General features: G+C 34.1%; 2 protein-coding genes across 2 annotated transcripts; one reads left to right on the top strand and one right to left on the bottom strand.

Annotated features, from left to right (window-relative positions):
• Positions 1-357: 357 nt before the first annotated feature.
• Positions 358-3,489, bottom strand: LOC133191242 (uncharacterized). The gene is made up of 4 exons (XM_061326995.1): positions 3,348-3,489; positions 2,519-2,577; positions 1,597-1,800; positions 358-836 (listed from the first exon to the last, which is right to left on the bottom strand). The coding sequence occupies exons 2-4, from the start codon at positions 2,545-2,547 to the stop codon at positions 563-565; spliced, it is 507 nt and encodes a 168-aa protein (XP_061182979.1). The 5' UTR covers positions 2,548-2,577; positions 3,348-3,489; the 3' UTR covers positions 358-562.
• A 3,362-nt stretch (positions 3,490-6,851) lies between these two features.
• LOC133191241 (uncharacterized) lies at positions 6,852-12,603 on the top strand. Its single transcript, XM_061326994.1, has 2 exons — positions 6,852-7,029; positions 9,058-12,603. Exon 2 carries the CDS (start codon positions 9,112-9,114, stop codon positions 12,157-12,159), a length of 3,048 nt encoding a protein of 1,015 aa, XP_061182978.1. The 5' UTR covers positions 6,852-7,029; positions 9,058-9,111; the 3' UTR covers positions 12,160-12,603.
• Positions 12,604-22,131: the final 9,528 nt, after the last annotated feature.

The raw sequence follows: 22,131 nt of genomic DNA, 5'->3' as shown, positions 1-22,131 counted from the left end.
TGAAGTTGTCGCGGAAAAGCAGACAGGTTGCGAAAATAAAATCGCAAAAAAGCAGGTCGGCAAAGATTATTGCGCTTTGATCGAGTTCTGTCTAAATCTAGATTGGAGAAAATGAGCAGAGTTTATTTGGATGTTGAAGAATTGTAATACTTTCCAGAGATATCGACCTTTGTTTATGATGATACATGCATGAATGCCAGGATAATTTCACTGTGTGTACATACGTAAATTTAAGACAACCGGCTTGAACCTATTTCTCTTCAAAATAATTATAAAAAGCAGATTTTTTCTCGAATTATTTTATTTTTGTCATGGTAAAAAAGTGAAAAAAGATCAACAAAACAAGAACAAGTCATATACGATCAGCGTACAATGTATAACATGAAATTAAAACACGTGATTCAACATTTCTCAAAAGACAATAATTAAGCTTATAAGGAGTATATGAACGACGTCCAATGCATCTGAATAATTAAAAAATTAAATCTTAAAATTTAACAAAAAATTATGTTCATCCAAGAATATGCTATCCAACACTGTCCTTTGTTTGGTCTGTTCCACTTCATTCACTTCCCAGCACATGGCACTTGGCATTCTTCGGGGGTGCGGGACTGTCGTAAACTTTCAAACGCTTGAACAGACTGACAAACTTTCCGATATCAATAAAGCCTTGGTCATCCGAGGCGGTTTTCAGGAAGAATTCGATTTCACGGGGATCTAATTTTCGCCCGGTGGCGGTTGTCATAAGTTCAAGTCCTTGTTTGGCTTCATCTTGGTCGAGTTTTCCGCTTCTGTCCACATCCAATTCATGGAATTTGTTCAACATTTCGGAAGCCCTGTAAAAAAGATTGCTTTGTTACTAGTGTGTGTCCTTTTCAAAATTAAATTATGAAACGTCATTTCTCTACAGGTAAAGTACAAATATTGATTTTTTTAAATGAAATTAGAAATTGCCGAGTTTTGATGAATTCAAGTATAAAATGAAATGTAAATTTAGTGATATACTCATGTGCATATACATACTCCTAGGTTTGGTTGCAGGCGATGAAGAACTACCGGTGAATTATACATACATACAGTGTATCTAGGGCCTTACTGCAGGATTTATTGATAAACGCAAACTTCTAGAAACCCACTGTATACCTCCCATTTCAACACTCACTGATAACAATTTGATAGCAGTTTTGATTAATTTTGATATATTGAAAAGAAAACCATGTGTTTCCTCTTGAATGAGTCGATTCATACTGATTACTTCAAATATCACGAAACAGTGCCACACTTGTTATCAGGGAGTAAAATTTGCAAATATTCCAATACACTCACCCATCTCTGGAAAAAATCAAAGAAAACACAAGAAATTAGAGAAGAAATCTAAGTTAAAGCGAATTATGTAATCAGTTAATTGGAGAGAAAAAATGCATACTTAAAGGAACCACACAAAAACACGTCAATATACTAATTAGTTAAATCATTCATAATATAAAGTATATATAAATTCACCACACACATCAGTTTACACTGCAATCGAACTTAAATTAGTTGTGAATTTTATTTAAAGACATGCGAGAGTAAATAAGGGATACATAAACATACCCATTCCCAACAGTTTCGTAGAATTGCTGGAATTCCCAGATACTCATGATGGAATTTTGATCTTTATCGAAGGTATCAAACATGCACTCTGCTTCTGCATCATTCAAGTTGAACTCTGTTTTCAGGAGCCTAATGGCGTCCGGTTTCTTCAAGCTTCTCACGTTCTGGTGCGCATATTTGTCAAAGATGAACTGTACTTCTTTTCTGAATGAATAAAATCATCAGAAATCATTATTGAAGTGTAAATATTGACAGTTTTTTTTTTATTAATTGTTTTGAAGTAAACAGCCTCGCTCGTGTATTTAATCTAACGATAGTTTTGCAACCTTATTGTGAAGGATTTTTGCAATATTTTTTTCCTAATAGTATTTCAAGACAATGGAATATTTTCTGATAAGGAGAATTCTTGCAAGGAAGTAATATTGCTCTGTATGAAGCTACATGTAAATGATATTTTAACCTTCAAAATTTTAAGTATCAGAATCTAATAAAATCCATTATCACAGCGATGATAAATTAGGTGCTGGCATTATCAACAAATGAACAGAACCTTGCCATTTGTTATTAAGAATTCTGGCTTGATAACAATACATGTACAATCAGTTTTTTCATCACCCCATGCCGTTAACTTGACTAGACACGTGTTTTTGATGTAGTGTCTGATACTTCCGAGTCTTCTCTGAGACTAACGCCAAAATTGTTCTCGATACCGGGAAGTATGTGCAAGCACTACATCAAGAGTGCAACTGTCATTGGCAATATACTTAATGGTACTAAACAATACTCTTGTCATTAAAAAAACATGTTTATATTACAAACTCATGTGTAAAGATTGCATGATAAAATAGACTTATAATGGATATAGAAACTAAGTAATGAAAAATATCTCCTGATCTGCTGATTAAAAGATAAAGCAACTTACGGGATTTTTCCTCTTCTCATCATAGCCATTTTGTAGAGTTTCTGGAATGTAGGTTTGAGCTGAAACGAATGACGTACGTAATGAAAACCACAGACGAGTTCAAAATTCTGAAGCTAGGAATCTGACGATGGGGATGAGTCTTTGATATCACTGACTAAGTAGCCGTATCAAAAGGAAAGAAAATTCCAAATAAATTCACGATCATCTGATTTCTTAACGGTGGATGAATTGGTGTTTAATGTAGTTAGTGAATATTTTTTAGGAAATGAATGAACAAAGAACATGCTGTTGCCAATATTAAGCTAGAAAATGGAAGAGTCCGCTAAATTTTAATTAAACACGTAAACTTTTAACATAAACCTAACCACGATAACAAAGCCTTCAAGTGGAATTCTAATTTTCACCGTCTTTTACAGAAGAGGGACTAAAAGAAAGGATCTTTGTTTCCTATGTTAAGAAGGTTGCGCAGTTGCAGCTAATTACATGTAGACTAAGAATGTACATGTATATTTCATTGGTGTGTTAGAAATTTTGAAGTTCTCGGCACAAAAATTATTGTACCTTTAACACTGTTTAAAACTGAGGAGGTTTTACAATAAGAACATACAATTTCTTTTTTTAAAAATCAAGATAATTTCTAAGATCTCCATTTTCACTAATAGATCCTATTTTAATTATTTCACCTCTGCATTAAAATTCCATTCCCTTGGTAAATCAAAAAGACATTTTGGTTATTACTAACACTCTCCACGCTATGAAGAGATATGAAAATTCTCTCAGTACTGATGGTAGGTGTTGATATATCAATATCTGGATTAATAAATCTTACCTTGTTAATATAACACAAGGCAGTAGTTTCTTGTCAGGCTTCCTCTCCCGCCGTGTATATATACCTCTCTCGGTATGGGTGCAGCGGAACTCCTCTACAGATTCTGGAAAGCTTCCGTCATCAGCAAAGCATACTTATTCTTTGTTTCGTAGACGTTCTATTTTTAGAGGGCGAATGAGTCAGTTTTCTAAATCAAGAAGGAGCTGTTTTGACAGAGAAATTTCTTTGTTTTTCCTTTAGTAAAATTGCAACGTTTTCACAGAATTTTCTATAAAAAAAAAATTTGATTTATGAAGATCTATTGAGAATTTTAAAAATTTTGTTTTGATTTATGTAGATCTATTGAGAATTTTTTATATTTTGTTTTTTATTTATGTAGATCTATTGTTTTGGTATGAATTATGTAGATCTATTGAGAATTTTTTTCCCGTAATTCACGTTTGATAAAAATGCAGTCTAAATTGAAAGTACGTATTTGGCTTCCTATGAAATGATCCTTAAAAATGTTTTATGAAATTTGTTTCTGTAGTGCACGCACATTTTATAATCTAAATAGGAAAGGATTCATGTATAGATATATTTATCATTATTGAACAGGTCTACCTGGGAGGCTAAATAAAGAAATATGAAAATTATATTCAATAAGCATTAAGAACTATCATGAATCAAAAAGAAGACTAGAACCCAGGTATGTCCCGAATCTCAAAGATACGTACTCCAGTAAAGGACATGAAACCAAAACAATAGAAAACCCGGTGTCTACAAAATTTTGAATTTTTCTTAGTTTATGTAGAAATTTAAAAATCGTAGTCTAATAATGAAACTAATCATTAGACTTTGCTTTAAAAAATTAAGATATTCTAATGATATTTCAAAATTCGACATCTCTATTTTTCTGTGAAGCATACGGTTATTGCAATTGTAAACATATTTGTAGAAAAAATGTTAAAATGTTAAACTATTTGCACGATTACAGCGTACGGGAAACTGTCAGTTATAAGTGATCAGATAGAAAGGACAAGGTCGCGCGAGCAGAACATGCAGAACCAATATTTCTTCTGATACAACTTTGATCTATATATATGTAATGATAGATTTTGTTTATAATACATACAAGACATTAACGTTGTATCTGTAAGGCGAAGATTGTTCGAAAAATTTCAATGAAATGAGTTCCTGTTGTTCAAAATGACTTGATTTATAAATTACTCGATTGGATTGAATGTTTAGGTTAGAAACTTTTATATGAAATATGTAGATAAAGAACCGTTTTCAAGCCCATAGTCCATCTAAATTATAAACAATACAAATCGGGAACAGTGAAAACACGGATTTTATTACATGTAATACACATTTACATATTTAAGTCGTTAAGAAGTTGAAATCTTCATCTTATACCTTTGAAAATGAAAATGTACACTGTCAGGTATACTTGGTGTGGAAAACATAATTATATATGCAGATAGAACTAAAAGATGGAGAACAAGCCTTATCAAAATTAGTTTATACTCCAATCAAATGATATGGTAGCAATTGTTTTGACAAAATGGAACTATTTTATCGAATATAATCGAAGACTAAAACTAGATTTGAAGTAAACATTACAGAAAGAAAATATAAATGATGAAATATTTTGCCCGATTGAAAAATGATAAAGTGTTTTTGAAGGGAACACCGAACTATACAGATAATCGGAAATCCAGAAAAAATAAACTTGCATCATATCTAGTCTTGAAAAACTTATTTATCCAATCAGGAGAGCAGCCTCTATCTGCCTTTTTATTCAGCAAAGTTTGAACTTTATGCAAAAAGACGCGCTAAAACCGGGTGATCGGCTGCAGAACCCGGTTGCTTTCAAAAGAAACAGATGCATAAAGCACCGTTAAAACACACGTTAATATCAACTCCGATTTATTAGGAGAGTGTTTCGCTATCAGAAACAGCTAGGTGTGTTTAGTATACACTGTAAAAATTGTGTTTAGGAAATAAACACTTCTGTTACATGTTTAGATCTAAACGTGTATAGTATTGTGTTTAACAACTAAACACTTATGTCTTAACATGTTTTATATCTAAACGCGTTTAGAAATTAAACACATTTCACTGTAAAGTGCAGAGTTATCTTCCCGGAAATGACACACATATATTTGAACGTTAATTTGAGCGGCTACCTGAACAAAGAAAACACAACAAGCTAAGGTGATGTATCAATGAGAGTTATGACAACCCAATTCAAGGGATAACCATGACGAAATAGTGAAATACGTGAAAGGGCATCTTGTTACTGCAATACATTAAAGGTTTGTTTTCTTCTTCTTTGCATTAATTAACCACGATGAGCAACGTAAATAAAGTTGACTTGGGATATCTTGAATTCGTTCATAGACTTGTAGGAGAGGAAATAATATTAAATGTCATTAAAAACATCTATATTTACAGTTTCACTAAAATTTGAACAATTTTGTTTTTCTAAGTAATGTAAAATACCAGTGATAGTGTACTTTTTCTAAATTCTGGCTTTCTTTCCTACAGGCACCTTACGTAGTCCAGACCGAACTCAAAATACACGTATCAGAGTACCTGGTGTCATCTTCAAGCGGAATGTTGTTGTTCCATAATCAACACTTTGAAACTTCATTTGTTGAAGACTACTGTGTTAATTCGACGGTGTTTACAATTATCCTCGTGCATTCGAAATGGATTACTTTCTGGCAGTTATTGATGGGATATAGATTGTAATATGTGGTGCTTTGGGACTTGCTGAAAGTTCATAAAATTTGATATTTTGTGATTGACATGAGGAAAACTCTGCAGCCGATTCAAATTATAATGATTATAATAAATATATATATATAAATATACATTTTGTATTTTTACTTTAACAATTCTTTAATAAAGCCTTTTAGAAAAATTCAATGAAGTTTTGATATTAAATTGTCAGCTTAATATTATTTTCTTAATAATTTTGAAGATGAAAAGTTTGTTATCTATGTGTACGTTATAAATTATGTGTCATTCTGATTGAATTGTTGAGACTAATCAAATCTATCCAATTTTATCTCCTACATTATTTGTGTAAATTAAGTACATGTACATCGCACAGTGTCCATTGCATTGTATAATTAAATACATATCCCAGCGTTCAGTGGCTTTATGGAAAATAATTAATATTGGTTACATATTTTGACAATTATGCGCATTTAAAAAACATATACTTTTTGTGCCTAAATTTACGAGAATGTTTTGTTTTTCTGCAGGTACAAATTAAACTTATGATGTGTTTAGATATTAAACACATCTGCTGTTATGTGTTTAGAATTTAAACACTTGTGTTTATGTGTTTAGATATGTTTAATTTCTAAGCACACAAGTGTTTAAATTCTAAACACTTTCTAAGACATGTTTAGGAATTTTACATGTTTAGAAATTAAACATATAAAAAAGGAGGTGACAAGAAAGTGTTTAGAAAAGTGTTTGAATTGTAAACACATTTTTTACAGTGTATACAAAGTAATTCTGCACAAAATATGACCCTTCTTCGGCTGGAGCTAAAAATAACTTAAGGTTTTGAGAGAGCTGCTCCGTGTTGAAGCTGAAGAGTGAGTTGTTCAATGTTGGATTTTCTTTTCGGTTTGGACAGGAAATAAAGCTTGGATATTGTCTGGACCTGTATCCAACAATGGTAGGTACCATGTTTTCCCGTTTAATCTCGATTTGATGAGGTTTCTTGATGACTGGATGGCTATCTTGTTTATGATTCTTTTGTGATGGCGTTGCATTCCTGTCCGCCATATCTTAGATGTCCCTTGTAATACAGATTTTGGTTCCATTGTTAATTTAGAAAAAAATAAACATAATACGCAGTACAAGTCATTTATTTTTTGATTGCTGGGGCTGTTGACTTTTTAACACATTGGTATATGTTCTTATAAATTATCGAGGGCATTTATGGCTTGTAAAGCATATTTTTGTCATCAAGATATTTATTTTAAACGCATATAAATTGCACATAATAAAAGTCAAAGAAGAACACCCAGAAGGCAGTTGATGATAAAAGAAATATATATTTGGATTCTGACTGCAAATATCTAAAAACAAAGTTACGCAACAAAGAAGTTTGACGAGCATTAGTCAGACAGCTTGTTATGTCTACGTCATCATCAACCGTGATCACATGGCCGAGTTATCCTGTGTCATTGTACTGTACGAAGTCGTATTTTTCCCTTCCCTGATTTGTTCTTAAAAGTCATCTTGCATTTTCATAAAACTCTATCAAAAAATGAATAAATGTTCATCGTCGTTCATTACTCTGGGGTGCAGTATATAGTATTGTGTTTCGTAAAATATTACACAAGGGTGCATTATAGTAGAATTGTGTTTCGTAATATACTACATATGAAAAACACTGGTAGGAGTCTTAAAAGATAAAAAGTCTTTCAACTGATAGTATTATTTCTTCTAAGCCGGTTGTTTGAGCTTGTTGAGAATGTTGTTAATTAACATCGCTGATACTAGTGGGTCGTCGATCTGTATATAATAAACAAAAGAACAGATGCCCGGCTAATCGCTGCCATTAGGTCTTCGATTATTCGTGATTTATTATTAACCTGAAAAAAGCAAACACCGAGGTACAATAGGATTGAATTTTTCATCAGCATGATTCCTTTTTTAGTTTATTAATTAATTGATGTGAAATTCATCGAAGATGTGATCATTTTCTTTAAGGAAAAAAAATCCAACCTACACCTACCAAAATATTAGCAATGTTTTATTAACCTTTATTTAACCTTTTATTACTGCTAACATGTTTTGAAGATTAAAAACATTTTATCCAGATTAACTTCGTAGTTGAACATGTGCCCTTTAAGAGTCTAATTGAATTTAGTAATTAATGATTCAATTTACTTTGACTGTTTAGAATTAAAGTTAACTTTGATTACAGAAACTCAAGAAAACAGAAAAAAAGCATTGAGTTCCATACCGTTTACTAGAAATTTCTATTTTTTTTCCAAATCTACTTAGACAGCTGTTTTAATTACTGTTTGCTTCCGAATTTAACCAGTTTAATGAAGATACAGTCATGATTTCTCGACGAAAAAGAAATATTTCTAATCCAAAATATAAGATAGGAGGCTAGAATTACGTCAACGTAGATTTATCCTGAAAGCACAAGATTTTGGTTGGCATAGACACAAAGCAGATCTCAGATCTGATAAATACATATAGAGTTATAGCTTGCTTTTCTTTCCACTTGGGTCAGACTATCTCATTATCTTAGGGCGCAGTTGTCATTTAACAAATATAATCTGATTTCTGTTTTGAAAATTCCAGGAGTTGTGAGAATGTATTTTCTTTCCTCCATGTATAGAATATGAAGTTAACGAAAAGTAATCAAGGTCAAAAGTCCATTGGAACAATACAAACTGGGAGCAGTGTAGCTTAGAAAAGAATGTTTATAATAAATATGCATGTAAAAAATAGATGTAAAGAAATTTTGCACGCTGTTTTGTATGATAAATAGAAGTAAAAATTAATGTATTGAGCCGTGCCAGAAAACCCTGAACATTTTTCCCTCTAACAAAAATAAGATTCTGCAGTAAGATTGTGATTTAACGACAACAAATATCAAACGAGGAAGAAACCTTATAGAATGCTTATTTTCAATGTGATTATATGTTGGGATACAAAATTTTTGTATTTATTTTAACAGGTTCGACCTTGGAAAAAAGCCACAAGAATAAAATAATCAACCATGTGACCTCGAATGAACGTTATCGTTTCCAAGAAAGCCCCGCTTTCATCAGCTTCTGCTTATTCCAAGTCAACTAACAAGCACAGCAAAAGAAGTCGCAAGCATCAGCGTTACAATGAGCGAAGAACAAGCACGAGTAGCAACAGCAGCTTCCACAATCCAAACAATGATAATAAACATTCTGTAAAGAAAAAGTCGCGACATCGAAAAAGTATGGGGACCTGCACTTCAAAGAAGAAACCGAAAGAAAATCAGGAAAATGTGGATACAGAAGACGTATGGAAGAAACGGACAGATGAACCTGTATCCGAAACGACCGAAACTGGTTTGTACAATTTTAGGAGAGAAGATCCACTGATAACGGAATTAAAGTCAGTTCTTCCGAGTAGGAATATATCCGAAAATGTAAATGTTCCGTCCAATACCAAAGGAATCAAAATGGCGGACGACTCTTCATCTGGTAGCCATGGATTTGTGACACCGTTGTCAACTCCACCAGTCAGAAGAGTCCAGCATCCAGTATTCAAGGTCACCACTCCTCCACCGTCCAGAAGAACTGTGGAACCTGATACAAATAAAATTTCGAGCCCCGTTCTTCGCCGAGTCAAGAAACAAAGTGAAGTAGCACCGCCATCCCCACCTCCGAGGTACAAAGAACTTTTTCAGACGGAATCTCCTCGATCAGATCCACCAGAAAAGAAAACAAATGAAGAGGCGCCCGAATTGCCTCCACGCAGAAATAGACTAGGGAGCAACAAACTTTCGAGCCCTAGTCTTTCTAGAAGAGCGGAAAATAAAAAAGAGTACCTGAATACATCTTTCAGTAAGCCACAGGAAGATCAAACCAATACGTTTGAATTAAAGAGTAATGAAAAACAAGTCATTTGTGAAAATTGTAATTCTCCAGTTTTATTAAGAAAAGATGATCGTGCCCCAACACCCCCTCCTCGAAATACGCAAGCTAAAGCTTCCCCGGAGTCTGCTCAACTTGGTTCACCTTCTGTCCGAAGAGCATATCCTGTGTTCAAAATTGACACTCCGCCATCAACAAGACGGATTATTGAGATGAGTAAGGAGACCACAGACACTAAATGTAATGAATTACCGAAGGAAATAAGTACCGATACGTCAACATCAATTCAACAATTAAAATCTGCTCAAATACAACATCTACCCTCAAAGGAAAATGATTTATGTAGGCCAATATACTCTACGATTTCAAAGCCAAAAGCAGCGGAAATCGCACCTTCTGAATCCCTTGTAAGAAGAAAAAATAATGAAACTGATGACGCGCTTGTGGTATGTGATGATTCCAAATATCTTGTGAGGAAAGAGAAAACTTTGTCAATGGAAATAGAAGAGGAAAACCTTCGTAATTATATGCGGGAACATGCAGGGAAATCATCGGCCACAATGAATGTGTTACCAGGCCCTGTTCTTGTGAAACAGGTTAAAATGCCATCACCCGTGAGAGCAGTGTTAACTGATGTTCCTCCACCAAGTCCGAATTCCCTTGACATACTAGAAGAAGAGGAAGATATAGAGAATGACTTGGATGAAGATAAACAGGACAGAAAAAGTAAAGAGATGGACCAGTTCAATGATAGTGTGTGTCAGAGACTTTCTCAGCTCCTAGAAACAAAAGAGGTCATAATGCATGATAAAGACTTTGAAGAAACTGACAATAGTGCCATCCTGAAAGATAATTTAGTTGATTTCGCTAATGACACACCACAAGTTGATAAGGAAGACACAGAAATACCAATCGAAACGGTTCCACCACCTCCAGAATATTTTGACGATTTCTCTTTAGATCTCATGAACAACAGTAATCAGGGAATGAATGCAAGTGAGGACGTAAGTGAGAAAAAGGAGGATGTTGAGTGTTTATCAAAGGATCAAAGTGTTCCACTCTTAAATACAAATTCCATCAAACAAAATATTACACCACAAAATAAATTCAATTATAAAGACTATTGTCAGAATAAAAAGCAAACAAGCAAAGGTATTCAGGAGAAAATTAACCTGATAAGTGAGTCGGCTGCTTCATCAAGTCGTGAAGATCCAGATGGAATATCGGATAAAGTTGTGATCGAGGAAAGCATTGTTCCTATTTCAATTAAACGAAGGAGCTACGAACCTTATGCTGAAGAAAGACAATCTGAACTTTTGTGTGACGTAATTCAGTCCTATGCAAAGTCTGAGGAATCCGATATAGAGAAAATTATGGACGAACCTGTCGTTAGTAAGAGTTCGGTCAACCTAGAAGAAAAGAAAAAGAAATCAACTTCTCTTGACAGGAAACCTTCAAAGCTTGACCAGTCACTGAAAAAGCTGTTTGAAGTTCCCGTTAAAGAAGATACTTACGACAAGCTTCTTCCTTTAGAGTCTTTCCTAGATGATGTTATAGATCAACCGTTACAATCAGAAGGAACACTTCCTTTTGATCCGTATGATTTGGATGAAAGGTTAAGAAATAGAAGAGTCCTAGGTGGGCGGCATTCTGTCACAAGAACAGAATCTGACATTGATATATCAGAGCCAGGCGATGATTGGAGAGATGATATTAGTTCTGACAGTAATCAGGCTGATGATGAGGATGAAGTGGAAAGTGGGGAGGTAGTTTTCAGCAAATCTTTCCCGGATACTCGAAGATATTCGGAAAAACGGCAGGGACGGGACATTAAATATGACGCTTCTGTTCAACACGGAACATTCCAGGATGAAAATGTGGATAATGATTTTTCAGATGAGGAGTACGATGATGTTGAAGATTATGAAATTGATGACGCAGCTGAAGACGAGGACTTGTGGATGAATGAAAAAGATCTGGAAAAACGTGATTTGGAACCAGTGGTGTTTGGAGCTGATTATTATCCAATGGAACATCCTAGAGATGCGGGTGACGTGGCATACAGCAGTGCCAGACGACAGATGCATGAAATCCATTCACATTTGTTAAACTTGAGAGATCAAATGGAGTATCTGGCAGATGAGTCGGAGAATTCCAATTTAAAACCAAGTAGATGCAGTGGAATTTCTTCAGGAGAAAAACATTGACTTCTTTATTCTAGTTTTTAAAGATAATGTTACATCTAGGATATGATCTAATATGTTTAGATTTCTGAGTTTTTTTCACATGTATGTAAATTTTGTTTTATAAGATTTAACATGCGTAAATGACAAATAGGCTTTTGCTACTTTTTACTGAAACTGCTCACATGCTTCTGTTTTTACTACATTAGATGTTAATGAATGATAAGCATTAACACTTTTAGTTTAGAAACATAACATGCTAGGCCTGTTTTTATAAAAAAAAAAAAAAATATTTGTATCATTTTTTTTAGAAAAAAAAGTTGTATGAAAACGAATTTTCTGCAAAGAAAAGATTAAAATCGGAAGCCTCAAGTTGAACATAAATTGAAATAAAACATTGCAAAAAATTGCAAAACTAGCAGTGTATATTTGTATTTTATTGTATGTTTAAATATAATTCAAAATTTATGCTAATTGTTCATTGATCGGTAATTGCAGTTAAGTATCTCATTTAGAAGTCCCTTAGAAATTTACACAGTAAACTCAGAACCATCATCTCTTTTATTCCTTCGAGTAGATGTAGAGATTAAATCCGCAATATTGCATATTTTTAGCTCTACTGGTCAGAGACCAATTTTTCAAATTGCTACTCCTCCTACAGTTTTGGTCTGATTTCAATATAACTTGGCACAAAAGTAAACTATACTAAGATACATAATTCTGTTCATCACTTTTTTATTTCCTTGAACAGTGTTGCCATGGTTACTAAAAATAGAAATTTCTGTGAAATACTTTCAAAACGCTACTCCACCTACAGTTTTGGTATGATTTTAATAGAACTTGGCACGCAAGTAGACTACTCTAAGATATATAAATCTGTATATCAGTTTTTGATTTTTTGTGAAATGTGTTGCCATGGTTACTAAAAATAGAAATTTCTGTGAAATACTTTCAAAATATTAATGCTAGTCCTCCTACAGTTTTGGTCTGGTTTCAATATATATAACTTGGCACACAAGCAGACTACACTAGGATACATAATTCCATTTATCAGTTTTTGATTTCGATAAACGATTTAATACCATGGTCTGTGAAATACTTTCAAAATGCTACTCCTCCTACAGTTTTAGATTGATTTCAATATAACCTAGCCCACAAGTTGACTACTTTAATTCTATATATAAATATAGACATATAATTCTGTATATAAGTTTTTGACTGATGAACGATATCACCATGATCACTAAAAATAGAAATTTCTGTAAAATTCCTTCAAAAGGCTTCCGTCGGATGGGACTTTAAATGGTGCCCCGTGTCAAGGATTACAACCCCCTTGGCACGCAAAAGATCGTTTTTCTGGTTTTCGAAAAAGAGTAGGCTCACTGGGGGCCGCCAGAGAAACCCAAAACTTTCAAAACTGGTCACATGACATAACTTTTTATCGCCGGTATATGGCTGAAATAGTGCCGATTCGGCGTAAAACATTAATTAATCAATCAATCAATCAAAAGGCTTCTCATTCAGTTTTAATCTGACTGCAATAAATCCTGCCACAAAAAGAGACTAAACCAAGCATCATTATTCTATTTATCGCTGTTGCAAAGCTTCAGGTCCAAGTGCTACTTCACCCCCTCCTTCGTTCTACGGGCCTGTTTGAATGTGTTTATCGGAATTCGTTCATTACACGAGCAATATTGGTAAACAAGAATGTTACTTCTATTTTTACATAGAAAAGACATCGAATGGCAGCATGAGACAGCGTTTCAACGAACAGATGAAACTTGCCGGAAGACCCAGCTTTTGTATCATTTGAAACTTCTTTTTTTTTAGGTCACTTGAGTCAGGTGACCTGTTGTTAACGTTTTTGTCCGTCGTCGTGTTTCGTCGTACGTGTGCCTTAACATTTGAACATTTTCAACTTCTCCTTTGGAACCGCTGAAAGAATTTTGTCATGGAACATCTATGAATAAAGGGGAACAAACACTGTGAATTTCAATGTCTCTGGCCCCTCCACCATTGGAACCTGTGGGGTTGGGCTAAAACCATCAGAATTAATGTAATCTTTAATAAACTTCTTTACTCCTGGACATCAAGCAGTTGAACTGTCGCCATGGTTGTAATAAGCATGAACCCTCTACCAAAATTGTGACATTTATGGCCCCAGGGTAAGAGGTTCTGGAGTTAGGGAGTTAGGAGTTAGGCTCAATAGTGAAAATGCTGAAATTCTTAAATAGTGCCTATTCCAAAATTGTGAAATTTGTGTCCCCAGGGTCAGAGCTGTTCTGGGGAAGGGGGGGGGGCTTTAATTATATAGTGAAAATGCATATTTCTTTAAAAATCTTCTTCTGTGGTCTTGGGTATTAAGCAAACAAAAAAGTATATAGTTATATATAGTTATAACGAGCAAGGGTGCCTCTTCCTAAATTGTGTATTTAATTACCCTTGGGTTGGAGGTTCTGGTGTTAGGGTGGAGCTCTAATGATTATATAGTGAAATGCATTAATTCTTTGAAAATCTCCGCTCCTGGGTTATAAGGTAAAAAAAGTGCATGGTTATGATGAGCAAGGATGCCAAAATTCTGAATTTCACAACCCCTTGGTGAGGTTTTTTTGAATGGGGGGGGGGGCTCTATGGATTATATAGTGAAAATGCATTATTTATTTGAAATCTCAGATCCTGGGTAATAAGGTAAAAAAATAAGTGCATGGTTATAATAAGTAAGGATGTCTCTTCCAAAATTAGCAGGGGTTCTGTTGTAAGGGCTTTATGGATTATATAGTGAAAACGTATTAATACTTTTAAAATCTGCTTCTCTGCTTTTTTGGGGGGTATTAAGTAGATAAACTTAACGCATGGCTGTTGTGAGGAAATGTGATTCTTCCAAAATTGAGAATTTCTTGGCATGTGTAAGGGGTTCTGAAGTCAGGGCAGGCTCCATAGATCAGATGGTGAAATAATAAATTCTTTAAATATCTTCTCTGTCCATTTGCATTTAACAGACAAACCAGTTGCATGGAAATGATGAACATGGATGTGCCTATTCTAAATTATGATATTCATATCCCCTGGGTTAAGTTTTTTGTGTTAGGGTGGGGCTCTGTTGAATAATAGTGAAAATGTATTATTTCTTTCGAAATATTCTTCTCTGTTCCTGGGTATTAAGCAAACATACTAAATGCGTGGTTATAATATGCCAGGGTGCTTCTTCCAAAATTATAATTATCTGATCTATAGATCAGATGGTGAAATCATGTATTCTTTAAATATCTTCTCTGCCCATTGGTATTTAGCAGAGAAACCAGTTGAATGGTAACGATGAGAAAGGGTGCCTCTTCCAAGTTATGAAATTCATAGCCCCTGGGTCAGGGTTTCTGGTGTTAGGATGGGCATCTATTAACTATATAGTGAAATTGCATTAATTCTTTGAAAATCTTTTCTGCTCCTAGGTATTTAGCAGATAAACTAAGTACATAGTAATAATGAGCAAGTGTGCTATATTAAAAAAATTGAGAATTTCGTGTCCCCTGGATCAGGGATTTTGGTGTAAGGTGAGGCTTTGTTGAATCTATAATGAAAATGCATTCCTTCCTTGAAAATCTGCACTGCTAGGCAAACAAAGTGCAAAGTTGAAATAAGCAAGTGTATTTTTCTACATTGGGGCAAAATTCTGGACCACTTGGTCAACTGTTCTGATTCTGAGCAGGACTTTGTAGTCTACTGGTAGAAATTATTTCTCTTTGCTATTCACCTGTGATTATTAATCATTGTTGGTAATGTAATTGAAAGGTCAATTGAATGAGAGATTTATACAAGAATTTCATAATATATCATATAAAAGCACTTTCATAGTTTTTAAGGATGTTTGTGAATAATAGAAAAATAAAAATGAGACAAAATACCTTATCTTTATACATAAACTGTTCTTTAAATACCAAGAAAGGTCAGGGGAGATGAGATAGGTTTACTAATAGTGCTCAAACACTACTGTTTTTTTTAGCTTACATGGTGATAGTAGTGATTGATTGATTGATTGTATATTGTTTTACGTCCCATTCGAGAATTTTTCACTCATATAGAGACGTCACCATATACCGGTGAAGGGCTTCAAATTTTGAACTTTACTCGGCACTCAGGGCCATTGAGCAGTGAGGGATCTTTATCGTGCCAACGCCTGCCGTGACACGGGGCCTCGGTTTTTAAGGTCTCATCCGAAAGACCCGCAACTTTCACTTCAAAGTGCCGAGCGCATGGCGAAGGAACAGTTGCTACCTATTTTTTATCGACTTAGGTCTGTCGCGGCCGAGATTCGAACTCACGACCTCCCGATCACGAAGTGAGCGCTCTACCGACTGAGCTACCGTGAACGGTGTGATAGTAGTGAAGGCAAGTAAATATATCTATTTTAAGATTTTATATGGAGTACTAAACTAATTTTTTGTTGACCTTTGATCATTTTTTTCTTGGGCAACATACCTTCATTTAAGTTTACTTTACTTTTACTTTCCGTTAAGCCGACTGTTCTAATTATAAATTCAACCATTTTTTTCTAAAAAAAAAAAATTTCTTCTGCAAGTCTGAAAATTCCGAATAAGATGACTTACAATCTGAAGTGAAACCATTGGCAATACATATTTAATTTATTTTCGGCATACTTATTGTTCGAATCATTCAATATTGTCACTAAGGTAAATGATATGGTGTCAAATCATGGCTGACGCAAAATAATTCCTGAATCTTCCCTTCCGATTCGGGAATTTTAACACGAGACTGGAGCTGAAATTTTTTTTGAGATGAAAAACAATATGTAAACTTCCTGTATTGAGTAGATTCATTATAATTTAGGGCGTGCTGATTTTTCTATATACTGTATTTGAGTGGGGAGTGATTAGATCCTGGACTTGATTTTCAAGCACCTGCTCGACTTCGACCGAAACAAACTTGCGTGCCTTGCTGGATGGCTGTGTATTTTTTGGTACTAAAATCTTTATAAAGAATTGTTTTACAAGATCTGAAAAGGAAACTTCTCAAAAGTTTGTTTTCAATTAATACCACCTACTCAAAGTTGCGCATTTTTGGTAAGAATATATAGCAAAATTTAATATTGTTGTGCAACCTTATGTTATGCCCCGAAAATGACGCGAGATTTAGAGCTTTTTTGATTTTTCGCAAAAAGAGTGGAAGTTAAGTTAGATAACTCGAGGTGAACGAGATACTAAGTATTCGAACTGATGATATCACATATTTGCATTTCTTACATCATTAAATAATGAATGCTCCCTTCCTCAAGACGGTCTACCTTCAATGCAAAGTAAAGGGCAGAATTTTTAAAAAGCTTTCAAAGAGCAATTTTATTTTACTTCCTATTTATTAAATAAATTCAAATTGATGAAATTAATTTCATAACTCTTAAACAAATTAAAAAAAAAATATAAAAGTTTCTCTGAACTTTTTGAACTTAATTTTAGCCATAAGGGGAGGTCTATTTAATTCGGGGATTGGGCGTGTGGCAGATTTTTGAAATTAATAATCTGTCCTCGAAAATGTTGAAAATAAATAATCTGTCCTCGACTGGCAAGTAAATAAATACGAGTAATATGTCCTTTACTATAGTGCTAATATCACCTCCCCCAAGAAATACAGTCTTAGAGTTTGGTCGTTTCCTTTATTTTTTAGCTTGTCAGACTTTTTTCAGTGAAGAAGAAGAAAATAAATAATCTGACTCGGAAAAAGTCCCCCCCCCCCCCTGAATCAAATGATCGTCCCCTAATCTCTACTATTTCGGCATTGCATTGATCAAATAAACTGTATATTTGCTGTAAGATTATTTTTTGGCACAACGAGGGGAAATGGGGCATTGATTGTAAATAACAATGCATATGTACACAAAAAAGGTTCAGAACAACCCGATTTGCATATGCAAAACTAGATTTCCATTGACCTTAAGTAAATTGGGCTGCCCTTTCCCCCTGTTTCATAGTCTGAGACATTTTGAAACACCATATGTTATGTCACCGACAAAAAGCCGTACCAAATCTCGATTATCTCTCTTTCCTTGAAGATATTTCTTTATTTCTTGTATGGTAGTGAATATCATCCATTCAGGTACAGTTTGATACTTATCTTTTCTTATGATTGTTTATTTAGCATTATTTTATCTGTATATAATTCTTTCATCAAATAAAAAAGGCAATACATCTTCTGTTCACATATCACCAACATTTTTGGAAAGATGTTCCAAGGGATAGCGTTTTGCTTGAACGTTTGAAGTTATAAAGCGCATATACTTTGATTATACAACTTGGTTATACTTGTAAGTATTTTTCATGCCTCCGTATCGAAGATTCGGGGGTATATAGTTTTTGCCCTGTCCGTCCGTTTGTCTGTCTGTCTGTTTGTCCGCAAAAAACGTTAACATTGCCCATAACTTTTGATTGGTTTGAGCTATGGCTTTCATATTTCACATGTGTATTCCTTGTGACAAGACCTTTCTTTGGGTACCACCATATTTGACCTTTTGACCTTGACCTTGGAGTTTGACCGAGTTTTGCAAAAGTTTACCAAACTTTAACATTGGCCATAACTTTTGAACAGTTGGTGTTAGAGCTTTTATACTTCACATATGTAATCCTTGTGACAAGACCTTCTTTAGGATACAAACAAGTTTGACCCTTTGACCTTGACCTTGGAGCATGACCCAGTTTTGCAAAAACTTTAACATTAGCCATAATGTTTGAACGGTTGGTGCTAAGGCTTTCATACTTCACATATATAATCCTTGTGACAAGACCTTTTTTTTGATACCAATTTCTTTGACCCTTTGACCTTGACCTTGGAGTTTGACCTACTTTTGGTAAACGTTAACCTTGGCCATAACTTTTGAATGGTTGGTGCTAGGGATTTCATATTTCTCATATGTAAGACTTGTGAGAAGACCTTCATCTGGATACAAACAACTTTGACCCTTTGACCATGGAGTTTGACCCAGTTTTGCAGAAAACTTTAAACATTGGCCATAACTTTTGAATGGTTTGTGCTAGGGCTTTCATACTTCACATATATAATTCATGTGACAAAACCTTCCTTTTGATACCAATTACTTTGACCCTATGACATTGACCTTGGAGTTTGACCTTCTTTTGGTAAACATTAACCTTGGCCATAACTTTTGAATGGTTGGTGCTAGGGCTTTCATATTTCTCATATGTAAGACTCGTGACAAGACCTTCATCTGGATACAAACAACTTTGACCCTTTGACCTTGGAGTTTGACCCAGTTTTGCAAAAAACTTTAAACATTGGCCATAACTTTTGAATGGTTTGTGCTAGGGCTTTCATACTTCACATATATAATTCATGTGACAAAACCTTCCTTTTGATACCAATTACTTTGACCCTATGACATTGACCTTGGAGTTTGACCTTCTTTTGGTAAACATTAACCTTGGCCATAACTTTTGAATGGTTGGTGCTAGGGCTTTCATATTTCTCATATGTAAGACTCGTGACAAGACCTTCATCTGGATACAAACAACTTTGACCTTGACCTTGGAGTTTGACCCAGTTTTGCAAAAACTTTAACATTGGTCATAACTTTTGAATGGTTTGTGCTAGGGCTTTCATACTTCATATATGTAATCCTTGTGACAAGACCTTCCTTTGGACACCAACAACTTTGACCATTTGACCATGACCTAGGAGATTGACTTACTTTTGGTAAACTTTATCTTTGGCCATAACTTTTGAATAGTTAGTGCTAGGGCTTTCATACTTCACATATGTTATTTTTGTTACAAGACCTTCCTTTGGATACCAACAACTTTGACCCTTTGACCTTGGAGTTTGACCTACTTTTGAAAAACTTTAACATTGGCAATATTTTTGAACGGTTGGTGCTACAGCTTTCATACTTCAATAGGTAATCCTTGTGACAAGACTTCCTTTGGATACCAGCAACTTTGACAATTTGACCTTGACCTTGGAGCTTGACCTATTTTTGTAAAACTTTTACCTTTGCCATGACTTTTGAACGATTTGTGCTACGGCTTTCATATTTCACATGTGTCTTTCTTGTGAGAAGGCCTCTCCTTGGGCACCATTAATTTTGACCATTTGACCTTGATCTTCATGTTTGACTTACTTTTGAAAAACTTTAACCTTTTTCATATCTATTCAATGGTTGCTACTAGGGCTTTCATATTTCACAGGTATATTTCTCGAGACGAGACCTTACTTTGGGTAGCAACATATTTGATTTGCATTTGAGAAAGGTTAACCTTTGCTATAAGTTGCAATACGGGGGCATCAGTGTTTCACAAACACATCTTGTTCTTCTTAGCCAAAGATATGGGAATTCCAAAAGAAAATTGTGAAAATGAGAACCATAAAAAAGGGAGGTGGGTGGGAGAGAACTTACTATAAAGAGTAAATTTATTGAAATGTATACTTTTGTTAAACCGATGGTTCTAGTCATAAATATGTTTTCACATATGTATTCCTTGTGACAAAGATCTTCTCTTGGGTACCAACATTTTGGACTTAGCCAAATCGAGGGGCCTTAACTCGAGATCCAGCTTTGTGATCTTCACAAGCTGAAAGAGGGCTTATTGTTCATTATAATACTTAAGTTTGCCAGGAGTATGTAGAAACAAAAAAAAAAAATGCCTTTGTATGAGTTAATTAAAAGAAATACTTTAAGGTACAAATAGGATTGAAAACATGTTTCACACCAGTCAAAAGCAGTCTCACCTCGTCATTTACAGTGTTACAGGTGGACATTCGAGGTCTTTCGATAATCATTATTCATGAATTCTTCCTTTATCAACATGCTGGTGTAATACATTTAAGCATTGAATTATTATTTTTTGAAAGATGTAGTCTCATAACTCCTGTGAAGAAAAACCATGACATAATCTTTAGTGGTAATATTCTGGAAAAAATATCTTAAAAATATTTAAATTATAAAGTAATGTAAAACTAAAGACTGTATTAATAACGATTTAAGAGAACATTCTCTTTGTAATTATATGCAATTATAATGCGAAACAATCGAAAGATTTTTTTATTTCCACTTAGAAATCTCCTAAATAATCTAAATTTAAAAAAATAGCATAATATTAGAATTTTGTCCGGAGGCCTGGAGGAGTTTTCTATTGGCTTAAGAATCATGCATAATTTATAACGAAAATGTAATTTCTCTGAAAAGCTGATAACTACAAATGAAATTGTGTTTTGGCTGTATCTTTAGGCGAAGCAAGCACAAATTAACACAGCACATTAGCATTTATACTCTAAAATCACTTATTTGTGGGCAGTCAAATTTTCGTGGTTAAGGAAAAATAGTAGTTCGTGGGGATTTGATTTTGTGGTTGAAGACAAAGATGATACTGTAGTATGAAATTTTAACATTTCGTAGAGGAAATGATTTCATCTGTCTCTCTGTGCCATGAATACAACGGAAATTAAATCATGAGAATTATATAATTACTGATTTCACAACAACCTATAATATAAAGCTAATTTTGTCTTTATATGGGTAATAAAACAAAAAGCACATGTATCCATGAGTTCTTCATTTTGAATATTTTATTAGATTTGAGATCGCCTTTTCTTTTAGAAGAAATTATATTTCATAGAAGGACTATAATCTTACCATGTTTTCAAGATAAAAATGTTTATAAAAAATATTTTAAAATATCTTTTTGCACATCAAAATCAGAGTCCGCAAAAATGTATGAAATGTAGATATTCGAGGCTAAAATGTAATGTAGATTCTTTTTAAAAAAGTTAGTAGGCTACGAAAATTTAATTTGCAGAAAAGATTTTGAAATACTTAAAAAAAACGCATATGTCTGAATTTCCCAACTAAAGAAAAGCTAAAGGAAATTAAATCTTAATAATGATATATTTAGGTTTCTCTCTCTTTCTCTCTCTCTCCACCCCCTTTCGTGGTAAATTGGTCATTAAAAATTTTATCTATTTTTTATGATTTAAGTCATT

Source organism: Saccostrea echinata, unplaced genomic scaffold, assembly GCF_033153115.1.
Source record: "Saccostrea echinata isolate AGI-Se365-2 ecotype Australia unplaced genomic scaffold, CSIRO_AGI_Sech_v1 ptg000023l, whole genome shotgun sequence".
Classification (NCBI taxonomy): domain Eukaryota; kingdom Metazoa; phylum Mollusca; class Bivalvia; order Ostreida; family Ostreidae; genus Saccostrea; species Saccostrea echinata.
Note: the sequence above shows the minus strand (reverse complement) of the source record. Positions and strands in the feature narration are given on the sequence as shown.